General features: G+C 41.5%; 1 protein-coding gene and 1 pseudogene across 4 annotated transcripts in view; one reads left to right on the top strand and one right to left on the bottom strand.

Annotated features, from left to right (window-relative positions):
- Positions 1-24115, bottom strand: part of MCC (MCC regulator of WNT signaling pathway) — a gene marked incomplete at its 5' end in the record, with an annotated part of 360091 nt that overhangs the window by 82191 nt on the left and 253785 nt on the right. For all 3 annotated transcript variants that reach the window (XM_084628620.1, XM_084628619.1, XM_084628621.1), the window contains 2 exons: positions 2558-2700; positions 14228-14370. In XM_084628620.1, the coding sequence (XP_084484746.1) occupies positions 2558-2700; positions 14228-14370 (286 nt within the window). The remainder of the gene's footprint in view (positions 1-2557; positions 2701-14227; positions 14371-24115) is intronic.
- LOC311520292 (histone H4-like) lies at positions 8919-10612 on the top strand (annotated as a pseudogene). Its single transcript has 2 exons — positions 8919-9037; positions 10427-10612. The product of its transcript is annotated as a histone H4-like (transcript).

Raw genomic sequence — 24115 nt, forward strand, 5'->3', positions numbered from 1 at the left:
CTGGTTTACACTCCATACAATACTTCTGAAGTCAATATGGTTGTGTAAGTCAGTCCTTAGTCTAGTTTTTGGTGTCAAGTTAAACTGTCTGACCTCATGTGTTTCACCAAAATACCAAGTTTAGAGACTAAGCCTCTTGTCTTATTTATTTTTTCAATTAAGAATAAAATCTACTGTGACATTCAGGCACATATCCAAAAACGTACATTCGTCAGTTTTGCACATGAATTATTGAAAATAAAAAAACTCAAACCACAAAACCGTAACAAACACAGAGTCCCTCTCTCAAGAAAAGCCACATGTTCTTTTTGGCCTCAGTTTTCAGTCAGCAACTACAAAGTTGTCTTGGGAAACCCATGTATTGTCTCAACTATTTCGGTCAAATTCATCCCTGGTGTACCTCCACCAAAATTAATCCCCTTCTGTCCAATATTAGCAAAAGTGGGTCACAGACTCCCTGAATTAAGCCTTCCTTTGCAGGAAGGTTTGGAAGACCTGAACAAACTACCATCCCCTTTACTCAGTAAATCTGCATATTTCCCAGTGGTGGATCAGTCACAGGAATTCAGATACCGACAACAATCCATCCACTGTATAATAGGTGATGTGTCACAGAGTCCTTTTGTGTCTAAGAGGAATCTTCATTCTTTTTGGGGATGGCAAACAAGATTTCTCCTTCCATCTGAGATAAAGCTTAAAGTTATAATGGGGAAGAGGAAGGAGTTTGCCTCTCTCTGAAGCAGAGTCCATGGCCAGAGATCAGTGCACAACTGGTGTCTGCTAAGCTACTGCAAAAGAAAAGAGTGAAATAAAAATATATTGTTAACTGAGTCTACACTGGGACACAAACATTACCCTCAGAGAAGCACATACAATTGCCATTAAAAATCAGCGGAATTTTTACTGACTTCAGTGAGAGTGACACACGTTTATCTGAGGATAGAATTTGACCCTCTGTACGACTGTAACAAAAGTGCTTAGAAAACATCTCTGAGATGTTTTGATCTTTGTCTCTGCTTGGATCAGTCACATTGGACTTTGGATTTAGTGTAATTTTTTCATCAAGATCCAGCGCATCATGACTTTCCCAAGGCACGCTGGTGTCTGGTGATCACAGCTAATAAATACCTATGACAGAAGGAAGGAGGAACTACACTACAGCCAAGGATATGTCCCTGATTTACGCTGATGTGAATGAGAACAGAATCTGATCCAGTGAGACAGACATTTCCCCTCTAATATGCATATCAATGACGCTCCCAAGCTTGCGAAAAGCAGTGTGTCTACGTACCCCAATATTGGGCATCTTTATTGCTGGAGTCTGAGAACCGGATCTCTATAGCTAGTACTAACTACCCTTTAATTTCAGCTTTGAAATTCCCAATCTGAACACATCTGAAAAACAATATAATTACTGGACTCTTTTCCAAGAGAACCTTCCTTAACACTCCACAGCACAGGTAAGTGTATTCAGAAACTTGCCACCTGTACATAAATTAATGGCTCTCAGAAAGCAACAAGTCTTAAAAGTCATGGCCTGGAGAGGCACATTGCTCTGCCACTTATTAATGCCTCTAGATGCCTCTATTTCATCTCTGCAATTTCCAACCATCAAAATTTTATAGATAAATAAACTAGCAACATTTAAAAACAACCTTCAGTCACTTATAAATAAAATGTTTTTGCTATTTGGTAAAATAACAGAACAGGAACAGGAGTTAAAAAAAATCAATCCATCCAATTAATCAGCAAATTACATGATCAGGTCAGAACATGTATACTATTATAGAGGTGGGTGAGTGTGTGTGTGTCCCCTCCATTTTCCCTTTCCCCAAAGGGCACTCATTTAGGTGCTTCAGTTCTTCCTGACAAGCTCATTTTCTGTTCTTCCTCTGCAGCTATTATAGCTCTGATGGTCTGGGAGCAAGGTTCTGAGATTATTTTAAATGATACTGTTTATTCTCCTAGAGAATTCCTCAACACCTTTGGTTTGATTAACAAGGCTTGGATGATTTATTTTCTTTCCCCTCCAAGCATTACAGACATGAAAGTTGTGATATTACAACAGAAAAACTTCAAAACCAGACTCCAGCGAGAGACTGTTGAATTGGAATTCATTTGCAAATTGGATACAATTAACTTAGGCTTGAATAGAGACTGGGAGTGGCTAAGTCATTATACAAGGTAACCTATTTCCCCTATTTTTTCCTACCCTTCCGCCAGACGTTCTTGTTAAACCCTGGATTTGTGCTGGAAATGGCCCACCTTGATTATCATAGACATTGTAAGGAGAGTGATCACTTTAGATAAGCTATTACCAGCAGGAGAGTGGGGTGGGGGGAGAGAAAACCTTTTGTAGAGGTAAACACCCATTTTTTCATGGTGTGTGTGTGTATAAAGAGATCTTCTGTACTTTCCACAGTATGCATCCAATGAAGTGAGCTGTAGCTCACGAAAGCTTATGCTCAAATAAATTGGTTAGTCTCTAAGGTGCCACATGTACTCCTTTTCTTTCTACTAGTAGAAGACATCCTGTCTTTTCAGAAAAATCACTAACCCATGTCAGCAGTGACCATAGTGGACTGGTTCTCTGGTACTGAAACAGAAGTCTGATCCTGGTCCATGCTGCGTGAATCTTCATTAGCCTCATGCTGGCTCTGGCTGAGCTCTGATCGTAGTTCGGAATATTCATCTTCCTCCCTGGGGGAGAGGCACAAGAAAAAAATATTATTGAAGGAATAAGTAACTCTACAGCACGCCTTTCAGTCCTGTAGTCACAATAAGTAGGGTATACACTGGACAACAAACTTTCTCCAGCTCAACAAGACTATCAAATGGACCAGGGTATGCTTCCCATAAAACAAACTGACTTTCTGCATTGTACTCTCAACTGCCAGTTATGTAGCGGGTAGCATCTGGCTCACATTTCTGTATTTTGAAGTTTCACCAAAGTTCTTGTGATCATTCCAGACTAATGTTCACTATAAGAAAATGTATTGCCAGATTAAGTGTGTGTGTCTCTCTCGCTCTCTAAAGTCTCCTGTTGCCAAATGGGTTTTTATTTGAAATCTATTGGAAAATAATGTACAGATTAATTAGAATGGCAGTGAACTGCTGGAGTTACTGGAAAACAAAACCCTTGCATATTACATACACTCACTCTTATTTATCAAGCGGGTTCCTTCAAAAATGTTTGAACGATATTGGGCATTACCTGAAGTAGTGAGATTTATAAAAGGAGTCTCTTCTCCCTACTTTCACACCTAAAGTTCAAGGAATGGGGAGAAGCAGATAAGGAAAGTGGTGGAATGTGAAATCACAGTGCCCAATGAAGCACTTTAAAATTTTTCTTTTTTTAATCCGTTTGCTAATCCGACTCAAAAAATGAGATTCAGGAAGACCTGATTTTTTTAATCAGCTTCAGTTTTCTGTAATTATTATTTTGTCACTTTCAGATATGCACATTTTAATCAGCCCGAAAAACAGCAGTAGCATAGGCACAGAAACAACAAATCAAAAACGTCTGATGAGTGAATTTACTGTACCCCTATTTGGCTACTCACAAGTAAAGTATTTTGTAGAGGTTTATTTTGCTGCTGTTTCATCAGAGAGGTGGATGATTTTAGGGTGGGGAGGAAGCATAAAGCAGGAATGGAGTTCTTTGGTGAGGGAGGGAGAGCACAGAACTGTGAGGGTACCTCCAGCTGGGTGGAAGCCTGTTGTCTAAGGGGGTAGTTCTGCAAAGTAATGAGCACTTTCCACTTCCATTGAAGTGGGTGGGAGTTGAGAGCTCTCAGTACCTTGCAGGAATTAGCCCTAAGGTTTGACAATGTCTGTCGGGCAAAATAGCTGAAAGGAAGATGATCCACACGTATCACAACACTGACTGAAGGAAAGGTTGCTGTCTGTGAAACAGGCCAACTCATAAGAAAAATTCCGGCTTGTTTGCCAAGCAGCGTTTCCTTAGCTTACCCACTGTAGTTTTAATAGGAATGATCACACTTTCCTAACCCTGAGAGGCAACTCAGCTCACTACAGAAAGTTACATCTTTATCACAAGCACTTAGCAACTATTATACAAAAATTAAGATTCTAAGGTTAAAATTAAATTTTAGATCAAAGCAAGGTGTTTTAGGTGATGGGCAATACATATTTAAAGCAAGTGGCAGAACCAAACAAAAAAAAAATGAATTAAAATACAGGCTACTGAAGACACATAAATTGTGGGTTAATGTTCTATGAATAAGTTAATTATTAGGCACAGCACACGCCAATGATAATTAGTAATTGTTTTTGTCCAAAACTAAGTGCTCAAAGAGTTGCTTTTTCTTTTGGTCAAAAGGATAATTTGTTTGTTCATTTATACATTAACCTGCTTTGCAATTAGTGATTCATTTTAAAATGTGAATCTCCATGAATGGATGACAGGCTGACCTGTTCATAAAACCAACTGCTTGTCTACACATGCTAATCAGCTCTGACTTTCTCCACTTTCAGACTCAGACTAGTTTTCTTGTTTAAATGACAATGGCTAAGATTGACAAATTTACCTTTGATTGTTTGAGCCAAATTTTCCAAAATTTGCCCCTTGAAACATGCATGCAAAACATGCCTCTTTACAAACATGTAACTCCACATTCAAAATAGGAAATATTTTTTGAATAGCAAACGCAGATGGTAAATTATCCACTTTGTACACATAACAGCATATTTTATATGTGCAATTTACCTTTTCTACCCGAGGTATTTGAAGAGCACGAATCAGTGCAGCATCTTTTATATATGCTTATATTTTGTGTACACAACTAAGGTGCCGATTTTTGAAAACACGGGTTTTCTAGTTCTGCAGCTGTTCAAAGGCAACGCAAAATCTCTCTCTTCCATCCTCTTCCCTTCCCTTTTAGAACACAAAAGCGGTGCTGATTTCAATAAGACTTAGAGGTGCAATAGCTACACACTAAAACAGAATGTTTAAAAATGGATTAAAGTAACAAAAGGTACTGGGCCAGATCGTTCTGTGCAATGAAGCAGTTTTGTGTCGCTCCAGTGGTACGAAACTGTTTTAAAGCCTGCTTAGTAATGATCAAAATGGCAAACTCTCAGCACCTCCTCCTCCCCATTGAGGAATTCTGGTGGGGTGTTGTCAAGGTGTGTACACAGAGATTCTTTCATAGCTTCAACCAGAGAATGCTTTCACCACAGTGGGTGTTGGCCGTTTTTCAACTTTCATTATATTTTAATGAATGTTTTGTAAAACATGGGAGATCCTCAGACAAAAGACACTATGCGTGCCAACCATTATTAATTTTTATGATGCTGTCCACTATACTATCTATTCTGTCTCCCTTTTTTCCCTCCTAGGTTTCTAGGTGACCCATATTTCTATATGAATTTTCTGTTGGGTAATGCACCGAATTCATGGCCGCACAGCATTTACTTACAAATGGTTGACTGGTTAGATTGTATGTCTTTTGACAGCTGCTAAGAATCCTAAGCGGACATCAGCAGGCAAGAAAGTCCATAAGCTGCACAGACCTATTTCAGCATTGAGATGAAAGACAACTCCCTCTCTCCCCCCCCCCCAATTCTTTTGCTGAACTCACAGACCAACTGGAAAGACTGTACGTAGCTGATTCTGTTCTCAATCACATGGCAATATTTATTTTTGTATCATTGCATGAAAAATGCATTTCCTTACTGAAGCCATGATTAAAAAATAAATAAAATCTTGTGTTAGGGTGAACTTTTCTTGGCCAGTAACATTCACTTTCAAAACAGATACAGTATTATCTCATGTTTTATTGTTTAGTTTGGGACCTTCTTTGTTCTTGAGAGGTTGATCTTGTTAGGGTGTTACTGACACACCCTAATATGTATGTGTTTTTAATACACTGATACTGCTGTTTCATGTGGACCTACCCACTTGACCGGCTTTGCCTTTTTGTGACTTGTGCAAACCAATGGATGGGCAGCAGTTCAGGAAAAGAGAGTTAATGAATGTATCAAAGTCTTCTGTGAATGGAAGGAATATAGGCTGGTGATAATTTTACCTGCCTACTTCCAAATGATAGGTAACAGGGGCTCAGAGCTATGATGCTGCAGTGAAGAAAATTCACATTGAAGAGTATGGAAAGATATTCTGCATCTTTCCTGCATAAATACACAGAGTTTCAGATGAAACAATCTTACTCTGAATTGGACTTAAATCTGTGACTTGAGTTCTGCGAATTTGACCAAACTACATTCACACTACGAGAAAGAAAGATTAGATTTTGAAACAGTGCTCTTGTGTTCTTAGCAAAGTTTTAAACAGGGTAGTCTCCCATCTGAGCCTTGGATTTCTTAGGGACCCACTAAAGCCTCACTGTTTGAGAAATTCTTAGATAATGCAAACAGAGCCAACATTTCTATTTTTGACTATATAAAAGAAAGGAATTTATCGTCTCTCTCAGCAAGCTACCTTCTTAACTGCTCTACTTCCCTCAAATTACAAACTATTTCTTACGATCTGGTGGTGGGTAAATGATATATCAATCCCCCTTCAGAAACTAAGCAAGGCTCAACATTATATGAGTTCAGACATCTCTCTTCCAGACCAAATACCAAATTGGTTGCAGCTGTATTTCACAGTTTCCTCTTTTTTTGGTTGGATTCCCAAGCCAGCTGAGCTGTCTCGAACTACAGCAACATCAGTGAGACAAGACAATTAGGAATGATTGTTGGCTTGATCCCATAACCACTGTGACTTCATTTGCATCAGGAGTGTTGGCAGAACATAATGCAGTATCAACAGCTAGCTTCATGCGGCCATGCATCTGGAACTTGCTGTACCCTATAAAGGCCTGTCAAATCCAGAAATTTATTGGAAATATCTAAAAATATTTCCTACAATAACTATTACTAAGAACAACACTGTGTCCCTCACGTCTGAGAAGAGGTGCAGCCATGGCACTTGATCTGACATCTCTGCAGTTGGGCTTGCTGAACAATGCGTGAACCATAATTCTGCAACTTCCTGAAACCATTCGCCCTCACCTTCCAAAGTGTTTGAAAAAAGCAATCTCTTCTAAATAAAAAACATAAATTAGCTAATGCAATCTGTCAAACTCTCTTATATCTGTTGCAATGGTTTGTTTAGACTGAAAATCTTGTTCTGCTCTGCATTGCTAACCTCAAAACAACAGCAACAATTTAAAGACTCTAAATTAGATGATCAAATTTACTGTGTAACTTTGGTTTCTCTTGACCATCTACATAATATTATGGTTTTATAAAGGTGTCACGGTTCCTCCCCCACTCTGAACTCTAGGGTACAGATGTGGGGACCTGCATGAAAAACCTCCTAAGCTTATCTTTACCAGTTTAGGTCAAAACTTCCCCAAGGTACAAAATATTACACCTTGGACTGGCCGCTACCACCACCAAACTAATACTGGTTACTGGGGAAGAGCTGTTTGGACGCGTCCTTCCCCCCAAAATACTTCCCAAAACCTTGCACCCCACTTCCTGGACAAGGTTTGGTAAAAAGCCTCACCAATTTGCCTAGGTGACTACAGACCCAGACCCTTGGATCTTAAGAACAATGAACAATCCTCCCAACACTTGCACCCCCCCCTTTCCTGGGAAATGTTGGATAAAAAGCCTCACCAATTTGCATAGGTGACCACAGACCCAAACCCTTGGATCTGAGAACAATGGAAAAGCATTCAGTTTTTTACAAGAAGACTTTTAATAAAAAATAGAAGTAAATAGAAATAAAGAAATCCCCCCTGTAAAATCAGGATGGTAGATATCTTACAGGGTAATTAGATTCAAAAACATAGAGAACCCCTCTAGGCAAAACCTTAAGTTACAAAAAAGATACACAGACAGAAATAGTTATTCTATTCAGCACAATTCTTTTCTCAGCCATTTAAAGAAATCATAATCTAACACATACCTAGCTAGATTACTTACTAAAAGTTCTAAGACTCCATTCCTGTTCTGTCCCTGGCCAAGACGACTACAGACAGACACAGACCCTTTGTTTCTCTCCCTCCTCCCAGCTTTTGAAAGTATCTTGTCTCCTCATTGGTCATTTTGGTCAGGTGCCAGCGAGGTTACCTTTAGCTTCTTAACCCTTTACAGGTGAGAGGAGCTTTCCCCTGGCCAGGAGGGATTTCAAAGGGGTTTACCCTTCCCTTTATATTTATGACAAAAGGGAAGCATTAAGAATGGCATAAAGCAACAGTAAATCAAGCCTTCTATACTACGTCCGCTATAACGTGTGGATGCCATACAACTTTTCCATGGCAGCACCAGGGAGATGCATTTCCTTGCCCTGTGATTCAGCAGATTTAAGTAACTGCTTTCCAAATCATGGCCTGACAATCTTGCGATTTCACGAGTAATGTCTCATCTTTCTGTGCACACGCTGTTGCATGTCCACACTATGCTCCTTGTGTGGGCAGAGTGCATCCACACTAGCAGCTCTTGCATCGACAGAGAGAGCAGGGCACTGTGGGTAGCTATCCCTCTGTGCAACTGGCCGCAGGGTGCTTTGGGAAGGATTTGCAATGCCTCATATGGCAGGTACAGTGTCACATGATGCTGGTTTCTCAATCGCTTCGTTCCCTGGGCATCCTACTAGATTGCCAGCTGCTGTTCAACTGAAGTGTAGGGTGGAGGAGGGGAGAGTGTGTGTGTGTGTGTGTGTGTTGGGGAGAGACAGAAACAGTATGTGTGTGTTGGGGAAGTATGAGAGAGACTGTGTGTGTGCGGGGGTAGCGTATATGTGAAAGAGGTAAGAGTGTGTGCTGGGGGAGAGAGTGAGTGTGTGGGTATGCTGTCTCTAAGTTCAGACAGTTCTAAGTTTTGAGCAGTCTCTCCACACCCCACACCCCCAGCAGCAGGCCGCACTGTCTGTAAACCTAGCGAACATGCCTGGTCATGGTAAGGGAGGTAAGGTATCAGAAAGGAGGCACTAAGTGCCATAGAAAGGTACTGAGGGACAATATCCAGGGTATTATGAAGCCAGCTATTCGCCATTTGGCTCGTTGTGGGGGCGTGAATCATAGAATATCAGGGTTGGAAGGGACCTCAGGAGGTCATCTAGTCAAACTCCCTGCTCAAAGCAGGAACAATCCCCAACTAAATCATGCCAGCCAGGGCTTTGTCAAGCCTGACCTTAAAAACTTCAAAGGAAGGAGATTCCACCACCTCCCTAGGTAACGCATTCCAGTGTTTCACCACCCTCCGAGTGAAAAAGTTTTTCCTAATATCCAACCTAAACCTCCCACACTGCAACTTGAGACCATTGCTCCTTGTTCTGTCATCTGCTACCACTGAGAACAGTCTAGAGCCATCCTCTTTGGAACCCCCTTTCAGGTAGTTAAAAGCAGCTATCAAATCCCCCCTCATTCTTCTCTTCCGCAGACTAAACAATCCCAGTTCCCTCAGCCTCTCCTCATCAGTCACGTGTTCCAGTTCCTTAATCATTTTTGTTGCCCTCCACTGGACGCTTTCCAATTTTTCCACATCCTTCTTGTAGTGTGGGACCCAAAACTGGACACAGTACTCCACATGAGGTCTCACCAATGTCAAACAGAGGGGTACAAGCATGTCCCTTGATCTGCTGGCAATGCCCCTACTTATACATCCCAAAATGCCATTGGCCTTCTTGGCAACAAGGGAACACTGTTGACTCATATCCAGCTTCTCGTCCACTGTCATCCCTAGGTCCTTTTCTGCCGAGCCATTCGGTCCCTAGTCTGTAGCGGTGCATGGGATTCTTCCGTCCTAAGTGCAGGACTTTGCACTTGTCCTTGTTGAACCTCATCAGATTTTTTTCGCCCAATCCTCTAATTTATCTAGGTCCCTCTGTATCCTATCTCTACCCTCCAGTGTATCTACCTCTCCTCCCAGTTGAGTATCATCTGCAAACTTGCTGAGGGTGCAATCCACACCATCCTCCAGATCATTTATGAAGATATTGAACAAAACCAGCCCGAGGACCGACCCTTGGGGCACTCCACTTGATACCGGCTGCCAACTAGACATGGAGCAATTGATCACTACCCGTTGAGCCAGACAATCTAGCCAACTTTCTATCCACCTTATAGTCCATTCATCCAGCCCATACTTCTTTAACTTGCTGGCAAGAATACTGTGAGAGACCGTGTCAAAAGCTTTGTTAAAGTCAAGGAACAACACGTCCACTGCTTTCCCCTCATCCACAGAGCCAGTTATCTCGTCATAGAAGGCAAATAGATTAGTCAGGCATGACTTGCCCTTGGTGAATCCATGCTGACTGTTCCTGATCACTTTCCTCTCCTCTAAGTGCTTCAGAATTGATTCCTTGAGGACCTGCTCCATGATTTTTCCAGGAACTGAGGTGAGGCTGACTGGCCTGTAGCTCCCAGGATCCTCCTCCTTCCCTTTTTTAAAGATGGGAACTGCATTTCAGATCTCATTTACGAGGAGACTCGGGGAGTGCTAAAGGTTATTTTTGGAGAATGTGATCCGAGATGCCGTTACTTACACTTAGCATGGAAAGCAGAAGACTGTGACTTCCATGGATGTTGTTTATGCGCAGAAGCACCAGGGTTGTACTCTGTATGGATTTGAAGGCTAAACCTGTGTCAGTAATTCTCAGAAAACATCTATAACCCAAAGGGAGAACAACATTCCACAATAATGGTTCCGATTCCCTCTGATTTCTCCCACAGCCTCCTCAGCTACATGGAGCAGCATCCTCAGCAGCTCTTTGAGCTCTCCAGGCTGAGGAATGTCAAAACTTCCTGGAGCTTTGCAAGGGGAGGGGCACATGCCTGCATAGCTAGGTGCAAGGCAGCGAGTTCAAAACAACAAGCAGAGCGGTCATGACAGGCATTGTGGATACTGGGGGAGGCCAGTTAAGTTGACGTAATAAATGGCAGTGTCTATACCAGGGGTGGGCAAACTTTTTGGCCCGAGGGCCACACTGGGGTTGCGAAACTATATGGAGGGCCAGGTAGGGAAGGCTGTGCCTCCCCAAACAGCCTGGCCCCCGCCTCCATCTGCCCCCTCCCACTTCCCACTCCAACTGCCCCCCTTAAATTCCCCCAACCCATCCAATCCCCCCTGCTCCTTGTCCCCTGACTGCCCCCTCCCGGGACCCCCCTACACCCTGACAGGTCCCCCAGGACTCCCACGCCTATCCAACTCCCCCCCGCCGCGCTCCCTGTCCCCTGACTGCCCCGACCCCATCCACACCCCCGCCCCTGACAGGCTCCCCAGGACACCCATGCCTTTCCACCCCCCCCACCTGTCCCCTGACTGCCCCCCCCAGAACCTCCGCCCCCTGTCCCCTGACTGCCCCCTGGGATCCCCTGCCCCTTATGCAACCCCTCCCCCCCCCTTACCATGCCGCTCAGAGCAGCAGGAGCTCGCAGCCATGCTGTCCGCAGGAGCGGCAGACCAGAGCGCTGGCAGGGTGGCGAGGCTGCGGGGGAAGAGGGATAGCAGGGGAGGGGCCGGGGGCTAGCCTCCCCAGCTGAGAGCTCAGGGGCCAGGCAGGATGGTCCCGTGGGCCAGATGTGGCCCGCAGGCTGTAGTTTGCCCACCTCTGGTCTATACTGACGCTTTGTCACTTTAACTTTGCTGCAGAAAGCTCTATGCCTCTCATCAAGGTGGTTTGGTTTTGTCGGCAAAACAGCAGAGTTTTGCCACCAAAAGTAGCACTGTAGTGTGTACACCTCCACTGGTTTGTCAGCAAAAGGCAGCTTTTGCAGACAAAACTGTGTAAAGTAGACAAGGCCTAAGCCTCTTCCCCAGACTTAGGCTACATCTACACTACAGCCGGGATCGACACTGAGATTGATACACCGGCGGTCGATTTAGTGGGTCTAATGAAGACCCGCTAAATTGACAGCGGATCGCTCTCCCGTTGACCCCTGTACTCTACCCATGACGAGAAGAGTAAGGTAAGTTGACGGGAGACCCCGCAGTGTAGACTCCATGGTAACTCGACCTAAGGTAAGTCAACTCCAGCTACATTATTCACATAGCTGGAGTTGCGTAGCGTAGGTCGACTTACCACAGTAGTGTAGACATTGCCTTAGTTGCTCCTAGGAACTCTCTCTTAGAATCTCTTTGTCCCAACCCACACCAACATCCCTTATATTCAGATTGGAGCAGAATGCACCACACCTGTCCCAATGGAGGCAGCAGTAATTAACCAACATTTCTGCAGGGTTCCAAGACCTGCTAACAGAGTGGGGCAAGAGCAGAAGCCTGACATGCTGTTACAGGAAAGTATGGAAATGACAGGAGCGAAGAATTGATTTTCTTTCTTCCCACTGTCTTTAGAAGCTGAATGGAAGCTCACCTTGTTCACACATTGTTGTTTTTTAAATGTATTGGTCTGTGAGAAAAAAGTAGCTACAATGACCATTAAAGGAAAGCAAAAAAGAATTAATTATTCGCTTACAAATATTTATTATTATCATTACAGTGGAATGAATTCAAATATAAGTGGAGAGAGGTGTTGTCCAGGGATCTGAGCACAAAGGACTAACGTGGAATGCCAAAGCTGCCACGGGTGGGGAGAGGTTGTGCCTAGGTGCTCTATCACAGTAGCAGAACCTGAAGACACTTTGGCCTTCAGGGGCACGCACACCATAAGGGCAACAGTTGCATCCTTTCAAAGGTGCAGTGTATGTACATTTAGTGTCAGATTCAGTTCTGTGTCCCACTTTGCTCTGGATGTTGAAGCTGATCTTGTGTAGATATATACACATACTTAACCTTCTATAGCATCTGTCAACAAAGAAGAATACCCTATGATTTAAATATATTTTACAGTTTAATGGTTTCAAGATCTGTCCAGAAATTTCTGTGATGGGTTTTACAGAATTTTTCTTCATTTTCTGATACAGGATCAACCTTCGTTGATGGGAAAAGCCTAGCAACTCTGGCTCTTCCTATGCTTTACTCTTTAGCTTGACTTTGCCCATTTACAGAGTGGGACTATATGAGTAAGGGGTATGGTTTGGGCAGTTACTTTCATTCTCAAAAGAGTGCATGCCCTCTGGAAAACAGACCAGGAGGAACTGAATGTGTGACTTATTTATACAGGTAGATGCATGGTTGAATATGGGATCAAAGAGGTTGCTCCACATAGAGAGACTAATATGAATTATTTTATATTTAAATTCAGACTAGTTTGTACTGTCCAGAGACATCTTCCAGGATCCTATCATCATCATTACCTACAAAAGAACTTGCACGATTTACCTATTCATATAATATTAATGCAATGCAATTATATTTATATGCTAAAATTACAATATATGGATATTATTACCTTCTGTAATTTAAGACACACCAGTTTACGCTTTCACACAAAAATATTTTCCTGGACATATACTTTAAACAAAAGAGCTCCTGGCTTGATGGCCATATGGACTTTAGTGAGATGAAGAAATGAAACAGCCATTACTGAAAAACATGCAGGAAAATAAGCAAGAAAACCCACACAGTGCTACATGGGGAGAATTTTAAGTAAGTATAACCTATGGAGATGTGAACTCTTCACTTTTCGTTTAAAATCCTTAACTGGCCAAGGATCGAGGAGTTCATGTCCCAATAAGCTTGGCACCTGAAAAGTACTGTGAGGTCCCAGCAAACTCCTTCACGAAGAAGTGGCAAAAAGCCTTTGCCTCTCAGTAAGCTAACAACAACTGATATGGACAGATAAATGAAAAGAATGTTCCTCTTTGGTGAAATCTAGAACTTACATGAAGAAATAGCTGGTACTTACTGAGTAACGTCTTAAAAGAGGAGTGTCCAAATTTTGACATTCAGTGAGTATATGCAACACTTGTTCAATTTGCACCAATTTTGTATTTCATGGGAACTGCTGGTGAAAGCAGGTGCAACTCTTGAAGCCAATTTCAGTTGCACCTCTATAACGGATTTAATTTAGTCTTGGTTGTGTTGTGGATAGCATAGAAGGAAGATAAAAATGGGAATGGGGAGTGGATTGCTTTGCCTTACACTCTCCTATAAGTTGCTTTTCCTGCTACTGTTGCCCAGTTTCCAACCCCCCTAGTATGCATGTTACACTAATTTTGCACACTCACTGAAACTCAATCATAGCAAGTCTAGCTACACAACTTTTATGATTAACTCATACCCAATGTATATTGTACACTACCGTGTATAGCACTTCTGAATTTGGCCCAGACTTCCATAGGAGTTGCAATACCTTATTGTTGTTCCTTGTAGTCGGTCAATCTTTTTATTTAATTCAGCGATAATGCTGTGAAGCTCTGTGATTCGTTCCTCATAGCGTAGTGTTGTTCGCTCCTGTACATCTTCATGCTCTCTCATTAGATGAGATTGTTCACACTAAAGCAGAAAAAACAAAGTACAAAGGAAGAGGATGGGTTTTAAGATTAACCATACTGAGATTAGATGTAAGGCAAAGTTTTATGTGCATTAATGGCTCCCCTACCCACCAATCCTGACACCATTTTTCAATAGAGAGAGGAAAATAGTCTTTAGAGTGGCCTTCTAACTTGGTACAACCCAGGGCTTTACAGGCTACATGCCAAGAGCCCAAGGATTTCATCTAAATTCAATAAAATAAACCATACTGCAGCTGCCCTCATCTTGAATATAGTGTCACCCACCACTCAGATCAGCCTGGAATATCACAAACTGGGACCTATAGTCTTTGTGAAGATTGTCATCCAGGAAGAATTGTCTGGGCTTTTCCCATGGTTATCATGCCTTCCCATATCCCACAAGAAGATATTATGTTGGGGGCCTGCAAAGCCATCACACTATGATGATGTGTTCTAGCACTGGATTTTATGATAGAACGCAATAACCCTATGCCAAAAATAAAAATCCCTCCAAAAACCTAAACCACAAGACATTGTGTGGTGATGTGCTAGATACCATGCCATGAAGTTGTGACTGTCAAATCTGTTCCATCAGACAGAGCTACAAGAGGTGCCAATTCCAGACACAAGCAGTGTATTGTAACACTCTGACATATATCTTAGGCTTCCCAAACATTTCAGGGGCATCCAAGTGTTTCATGAGAGATCAAGGAGAGACTTTGGCACAAGATAACAGAAATGTGGCTGCCACTTTTCCTCCACCATTCTGGTTGAAACAATATAGTGGGGTAAATATGTTTAAAATAGACAAAGCCTAGAAAATCTGTTAGTAAGCCTTTTTCCTTCTCATTAGGATTTTCTTTTTTCGGTTTAAGAAGGTACTTTGCATAATTTACTCATTTATAACACAATAAAAAGCTTGTCATTTGAGCCATGAAACAACAGACCTATTGCTTGTATTACTGTATGCTCCACACAACCCTGTCTAACTTTCCCTCCAACAGCGTTTCAATTCAGTCTAGTCTTGGTTCCAGATGCCAGAAGCCACATGCATTGCAATTACAGCACTAGCCATGGTACACATTAATTAGGCTTGGTAGCAGACTGGAAGGGGCAAGACTTCTGACCTGCTTCTGACCCCATGCAAGAATCAGGCAGGCCCCTGCCTCTCCTGCAGTCACACAATGGAGACTGCTCCTATTAAATGAAATCTCAAATTTACAGTGATCTATGCATTGGTACATCAACTGAACATATTCAATGCCTTTTTAATAAAACTATTTCTAAATGCTAAATCAGAACTAACTACTGCATGAATCCTCCTGCATTTTTATTTTACTGAAAGTGACTTGCCCTGAATATCACTCTATATGGAATTAAAATACAGTAAAGTAACACAATACATAACACACACAAAATTCCTATCTACAGTTAGGGGGTCTGACAATATTTTCATAATAGCCCCTATTTTCTTAGGTTCATAACTTATGACTTGGGATCATTACTTATATGAAAATAAACTTCCTCCAAACTGAAAAATGATGTTAAGCTTGACAGAAAATTTATTATCCACTTTTTTTTTTTTTTTAAAGAAATCCATTTCAATACTTTTAAATTCTTGGAGTACAAACACAGCGCAGAATAGTCGTGTTGTTTTTCATTCTAACTGCTGTGAAATATGCAATGACTTTCACACTATATCTACCTTCTAACAAGATAATCAATGTTAGAATTTAATTGACAGGCAATAGTGATCATCTGTACTATCGATACATTATATTTGTATTTATTATTTTTGGAAAGGGAGGGGAAGAACAAAGATATATATATACATATAATAAGGGCCGAGTATATAATAATTGTTTTAAAATGTAAATACAAATTTATCATCACAGAATAATAGAAATTATGGATGGAAAATAGGTGAAGCCATCTAGTCCACACTCCGTGCAGGACTGTTCTCTACAGTGTTCTTTGTCCAAAAGAAGACTGCACTAGCTTCTTGCTAGAAGTATGATGACCACATATAATTTACACAAAATGGAGTTGCCTTCATCTTTAATGTAGAGGTACAGGATACTGACAATACATGTCCCATTATGCCGTGAGATTCATCTTGTTCTTAGATCAAAGGCACCAACTTTCGCAGAGTGGAATTCCTCTTGGATGAAGTCTGTCCCCCTGTGGATGTATCTCCATACTAAAGATAAGGGCAGCAGAGGGCCACATTCTTGAACTTCAATGAGCCACATTCAGCCTTCAGGCCGCACACTGGCTACCTGACATAGCCATTATATACAGACATCACCATATCCTCTTACTTCTCATACACTATCACGAAAGGCTTTATTTCTCTGTTCCCTCGCCTCCCCATCTCCCTGATACTTGATCAAATAACTAGTCCTTCCTTCAGAGTATAAAAATACAGGGGAAGAAAGTATCAGATAAAAATGTTAAACAGTTTAACAAAAATGCTAGACAAAGATTACGCCCAGGGAAAATGGAAAGAAAAAGTGGCTTACTGCACCTTTCTAAACCAACTTTCCTGTGACACACTTTAATACCCACAAACACTGTCTCAGTATTCTCCAGCTCAGTGAGTTATCTACTCAATGTGGGGTTTTTTAAACTGAAAGGATATTTCAGACGGAGGGTTTAACAATAATTTTCTGACAATAAATAAAAAGCCTACCACACCGGATTTCATCTCTCTAAGCTGGGCACGGAAAAGCTGAATGTTATTTATCTTGGCTGAAGATGTACTGACTCTCGCTAATGGACTTCAGCTACAGCACGAGGCTTGCTTTCTCTCCCTCACTCTCTCAAGTCATTGCACAGTCACCATTTTTCACAAAAATCTTTACTTGGTGACAGACATATGGTGAGTAACAAAGAGGAAACAACGTGAAACAGGGGAAGTGTATGCACCTGAAGCAGCTTTAAGTTTTTGTTTAAAAGGGTCTTTGGCCTCCCTGGGGCAACAGAAAATGAGAAAAAGGAAGGGCACAAGGTGGAGACCCAACATGCTTTGCCGTGGTTTCAGCATGAATGATCTGAAGGAAACCTTGTACAACCTGGAGGATGATGTGGTGTTCCTGTCAGGCAATAGTGATTCTCCTCTGAGAAGGGTAAAAGTATGCGAAAGGAGACAATACAACCTATTATGCAACGTAGAATCCAGAGACAGAAAGAACCATCTAGACCATCTGTCAACCCAGGACTGTACCTCTATTGGCCAATTTTTGTCCCTAGGTTTAAATGTGCCACTAGTACTTATGATATATATATTTTTTTCAATATTCAACCTAAAGTTTCTCTTGATTAATTTCACCAATTATTTATACCCCATTTCATTATATTAAATTCCTCTCTCTCCTTGTTTCTCATTCTTCAAATATCAGATTTATCTCATGCACCTCATAGTTGTTTCTTATCCAAGATGTACATATTTAGTTTTTTTAATCTCTTCTCACATGTCAGTTACTTCCAGTTATGAGATAAATGCCTCACACCCTCTCTCTTTCTCCTCAGCCTTGTTTTGGTCTCATATCTAACTTTCTGACTGGAATTATTAATGGTACCACTTGGCAGAGAAGGAAGACACAAGAACAAGCCATGGATTCCTGGAGGAGTGTGCACATCAAGAATAGCTGCCAGGAAGAAAAAAGTGTTTCCAGTAAAGTTTTTAGCCAAAGTGACCCAGGGTTTCTGGGACAGGCTGCAGAGGTTACTTCATTACAGAACTAAGTTACCATGCTTGGGAACACCTTTGGCACTTTAAAGTCTGATCTTCTGGATAAAAGGGAGGTGCTGGGAAACAATCATCAGACCAATAAAAAACGTGAAGTGAGAGAGAAGAGAAAATACTTTAACCTCAGGATGTTGGCACAAGTAGGTGTAACTGCTTATAAAGTGTAGCAACCTGCAGTACAAGAAACACTAACAGTATCATCATTTGCATTACACTTATTGTACTCAGCTAGAGGATAGTACCAAATCCTAATCTTAGTGCTAGAGTAACAAAATCCCTAGAATCTCAGACACCTGCCTGAGGTGGAAGTAATCCCAGTAACACAATATTTTAGGAAGAGTACAAGCCATCACCTGAATCAGCTACAACAATAAACTTGTCTAACAAGTTCTTAGGAGCCAAACCTTTGCTTAAACAATATTGTATTTTAATTTATGACAAGCGGAAGCTTTTAGGATGCCATCAGTTAATTCTTGTCTCTTTTATATATAAGCAATATTCTGGTGGCCTGAGCCCCTTCCTAACAAGACACATGGATAAGAATTAATTGTATGGGGGTTTAGTCTGTGTAATGCTTGAGGCTGAATGAGAGTATTGGTAAACCACATCTACTTGCTATCCACTTAAACTCTAAGTACTATTTCTAATTATTTGTTTAGCTCAACTATTGATCTTGATTCCATGTCATCCAGCAAACCAGAAGAGTGCAAAAGGAATGGCAAAGTTGAATCTTCTAATCAGAACATACAGTATGGCTTTTGGAATTGCCTCTTGTCTAGGAGTTCAGGTCTTTAGTCTTCCACTCTGCATCACTGCAGATCAGAGAAATGAATACTGTAGTCCTGATGGAAAGGTGTAATTCTTGTATGTAGAGCAGACACACTGCTCTAGTATTCCAAAAGGAAGCAGCAATAAATAATTTAGGATAAAGTCCTTAATTACAAAATCCCTCGTTTCCAAGGTCATTTTAGCATTAAATCCACTCTGATTTTTTAATTTTTTTTTTTTAAGAGAGAGTAACAACATTGACAAATTCTGAGTAGCATGATGCATCTTGGGAATGTAGTCCTTTAGGAATGTATTCCCTGAATAGTCCTACTCAGGAGGAGGACCACCTTGAACCAACTTTGGAAAAAGAAACATTTATACAAAAACCAACTGTACATGGTCTGTATTTTTCTGTGTTCCCTCAGCTTCAGTTTTTGTCTGATCCAGCAGTTAAAACTAAACTAGAGCTTCATGAACATTGGCTGTTTCTGTTTGCACTGGTCCCAACAAACTTCTTCTTCAGTGCTGACCTGTGTGGCTTTTTATCCCCTTTTACCTTTGCTTAAAGCTTCAAATTAATTCGAACCCAAATGACACAACTATCTTCTCACACTGTGTTTTACTTAAGCTCCATACACTGCCTATGGATTATAGTTTGGTTTAGACTAAAACCAGAAGTGGACCTCCATACATCTTTGAATGACACATAGTTGGTTGCTCTTGAGGGAGATGGGAAGTCATTTTATAGATATGGGAGGAGAGTGGTTTTAATTTTAGTTTGTACTTGCAGCAGTTTGCAGATTTGTAGGAAGTTATTCAGAGTGATATGTCAGAGGAGATGCCAACAGGAGTATATAGTGGGTAAAGGGTCTGTTCCTGTCGTCTCTGCTGAATCCAAAGCACAAAAATATGTCCGGTACAAGGCACTAGTTACGGCTTGTCATAAACATACAGCTAAGGGTAGCATAAAATCCCTCCTTTATCTGTAAGGGGTTAAAAAACTCAAATAACCTAGTTGGCACCTGACCAAAAGGACCAATAAGGGAAGAAGATCTTTTCAAATCTGTGGGGGGAGGTTTTGTTTGTGCTCTCTTTGTTGTGCTCTCTTGGGACAGAAAGAGGGACCAGGCAGGTTAAAAAACCTCTCCTAAAACTCTACCTGAAATGATGACAGGTTTCAGAGTAACAGCTGTGTTAGTCTGTATTCGCAAAAAGAAAAGGAGGACTTGTGGCACCTTAGAGACTAACCAATTTATTTGAGCATAGGCTTTTGTGAGCTACAGCTCACTTCATCAGATGCATACTGTGGAAAGTGTAGAAGATCTTTTTATATACACAAAGCATGAAAAAATACCTCCCCCCACCGCACTCTCCTGCTGCTAATAGCTTATCTAAAGTGATCACTCTCCTTACAATGTGTATGATAATCAAGGTGGGCCATTTCCAGCACAAATCCAGGGTTTAACAAGAACATCTTGGGGGTGGGGGGGTAGGAAAAAACAAGGGGAAATAGGTTACCTTGCATAATGACTTAGCCACTCCCAGTCTCTATTCAAGCCTAAGTTAATTGTATCCAATTTGCAAATGAATTCCAATTCAACAGTTTCTCCCTAGAGTCTGGATTTGAAGTTTTTTTGTTGTAATATCGCAACTTTCATGTCTGTAATTGCGTGACCAGAGAGATTGAAGTGTTCTCCGACTGGTTTATGAATGTTATAATTCTTGACATCTGATTTGTGTCCATTTATTCTTTTACGTAGAGACTGTCCAGTTTGACCAATGTACATGGCAGAGGGGCATTGCTGGCACATGATGGCATATATCACATTGGTGGATGTGCAGGTGAACGAGCCTCTGATAGTGTGGCTGATGTTATTAGGCCCTGTGATGGTGTCCCCTGAATAGATATGTGGGCACAGTTGGCAACAGGCTTTGTTGCAAGGATAGGTTCCTGGGTTAGTGGTTCTGTTGTGTGGTATGTGGTTGCTGGTGAGTATTTGCTTCAGGTTGCGGGGCTGTCTGTAGGCAAGGACTGGCCTGTCTCCCAAGATTTGTGAGAGTGTTGGGTCATCCCTCAGGATAGGTTGTAGATCCTTAATAATGCGTTGGAGGGGTTTTAGTTGGGGGCTGAAAGTGACAGCTAGTGGTGTTCTGTTATTTTCTTTGTTAGCTCTGTCCTGTAGTAGGAGACTTTCTGGGTGAGAAAACCTGGATTTGTGCTGGAAATGGCCCACCTTGATTATCATACACATTGTAAGGAGAGTGGTCACTTTAGATAAGCTATTACCAGCAGAAGAGTGCGGTGGGGGGAGGTATTTTTTCATGCTTTGTGTGTATAAAAAGATCTTCTACACTTTCCACAGTATGCATCCGATGAAGTGAGCTGTAGCTTACGAAAGCTTATGCTCAAATAAATTGGTTAGTCGCTAAGGTGCCACAAGTACTCCTTTTCTTTTTACCTGAAATAAGCATCTAAGATTACAAAAATTGTAAATAAAGCAAGGAAATGAGTTAGATTATCTTTTGTTTTAGCTTGTAAATTTTCCCTATGCTAAGAGGAAGCTTTATTCCTGTGTTTTGTAACTTTAAAGTTTTGCCTAGAGGGGAATCTTCTGTGTTTTAAATCTTATTACCCTGTAAAATTACCTTCCATCCTGATATTACAGAGGTGCTTCTTTTACTTTTTTCTTTATAATACAGTTCTGCTTTTAAGAACCTGATTGGTCTTTAGTGTCCTAAAAACCCAAGGGTCTGGTCTGTGCTCAGCTTGTTTACCTGTTTGGTTGGTATATTATTCTCAAGCCTCCCCAGGAAAGGGGGTGAAGGGACTTGGGGGGATACTGTGGGGAAACAGGAATTCTAAGTGGTCCTTTTCCTGAATCTTTGTCTCACTCACTTGGTGGTGGCAGCAGTACTCGTCCAAGGACAAGGAAGAATTTGTGCCTTGGGGAAGTTTTTAACCTAAGCTGGTAGAAATAAGCTTAGTGGGTCTTTCATGTGGGTCCCCAGAGTTCTGTATCCCAGAGTTCAGAGTGGGGAGGGGACCCTGACATGGCTGCTTCCCCTACGGCACAAAGGTGACCTGGTTTTTAGAGTGGGAGGACTTGTGGAAGAACTATAGATCTTCAGAAGCCACTGTACATTGACCAAAGGATGTTCGCTAACCGCAGAGTGGTGGGAAAGCGTAGGTTAATCCCAACAGGATCCATAGATTGAAGACATAGGGAGGTGCAGTTTAGGCAACTGGCTCTAACCAGTGTGCAACAACCAGAACTCCAGAGTCCTCTACTAGGGCGTGCTGATTGCAGTGGGCATGCCCAGCACTGGTGCCCCAATTTCCTACAGTTATATACATAGCAGTAATATCCGGTGTGGCACATAAGAAATCAAATCACTGACAGTGAAAAAGGAATATTCAGCAGCTGCTAGCAAGTGTATTCTCTAGCCTCTCTGTGGATCACCACTTGATTATGTAAATAATACTTTTTTAAAAACTACAGGAGATGAGAATCTATGCATGCCTCCATTTAAGGATCTAATATACACAGTCAGTCAGATCAAATGGTAATGAGAAAGTAATTCAAACTAGTATTGGTGGAAGCAGCAGAAGTGCGCAGATAGAGAGAGCACAGCCAGACAGAAAGAATCCAGCCAGGTCCCAAATTCTCAGGTATTTTACAGTATAATGACTTACAGTGCCAGAACAAAAAAACAAAACAAAACAAAAACAAGTAACAACAACAAGTGGAGGAAAAACTGGAGAGAGAAAGAGCAAACAAACATTAGTGGCATTATAGCCAATAATATAGCTGACAAATATCCCAGGGAGCTGAGCTCTCTGTCTCTCTAGTCTGTTTCTGATGGCCACCTCTCCCCAGCATTGCATAATTGAAGTAAAGTCAAAATATAAGTAAACAGATATGTTCTGTGTCAAGACGACTCTGTATAATGTAGAACACACTGGAGAAGAATTCTGCACGTGCAGTGTTTTCGGAAGATGAGGTGCATGTACATGCTGAAGTGGCCACAAATTTCATGCGCCACTATCATCATCCTGTCTGTGTTCTTGAGACTTTTCAAGAATCGTGACAAAATTCGTTCAGAGGGGAAAACGGGACTGGAACATACACAATGTGTACCGTACCACATTGGCCCCAATGTCTAACAGTATGAACCAAGGTAAGGAGATGAGCTGTGAAGCCACTCAGCTATCACCTTCTTCAGCTTGTGCAACCATGCAGATTCAATGTGATTTCTTGAAGACTACAGAGAAGGTGTAGTTGCCACATCCTACTGCTGACCCATTCAAAATTTTTTCTTTCTTAAAGCAGACCTATGGAGGGCTCTTGACACTTGTAAGTCAGTGTCAGACCTCTGACTAACATACGTGTTGTGAGAAACTGTCCTGCTCCCAGAGCTGCTCAAGGAACACGGCACATTTGCTGGAATAGTTCTGGGACAGCTTTTGTGGAGAAAAGCATGCGACTTAGTACTATCTGTCAGCAGCACCTCATCCTGGAGCTTCTCATCCTCTGAGCGAGAAGTGCAATAAATTACCTGCCAGGGTTTTACTGAGTAAAAGGGCCATGGAAGTTAGTCTCACCCAGAATTGTCTGAGGTTGTGCAGTTAATTCCTGACGTCAATCTTACTTTTTCTAGGAGCAATGGAGATTTAGAAACACAAAACACACAATTAGCTTGCAGAACTCATAAGCACAAAATACCATTGAATCCAAGAGCTTAAAAAAAGATGTAAACATTTATCTGGATAACAAGAAAATGAAGAGTTGTCATCGTAAACATTTAAAAAAAATAAGCAAATGTTTCCGATGGATTAGTGGATCACCCAAAGATTGGCAGACTGATAAACAATGAGGACAAGAGGCAGTCATACAGAGCAATCTGGATCATTTGGTAAGCTGGGCCCATTCAAACAAAATGTATTTTAATAGAGCCACACGTAAAGTTACATACCTATGAACAAGGAATGTATGCCATACCTACAATAGGTGACTGCACCTTGAAAAGCAATGACTCTGAAATGGATTTAGGAGTATAGTGGACAAACAACTCAATATGAACTCCCAACGTGATGCTGTGGCAAAAAAAGGCTAATGCAATCTTGGGAAATATAAATAGAGGAGTAGGCAGGTGATTTTACCTCGGTCTATGACATGGGTGAGACAGATACTAGAATACTGTGTGCAGTTCTGGTATCCATATTTTA

The sequence above is a fragment of the Lepidochelys olivacea genome (assembly GCF_965140295.1).
Source record: "Lepidochelys olivacea isolate rLepOli2 genome assembly, chromosome: 5".
Taxonomy (NCBI): domain Eukaryota; kingdom Metazoa; phylum Chordata; order Testudines; family Cheloniidae; genus Lepidochelys; species Lepidochelys olivacea.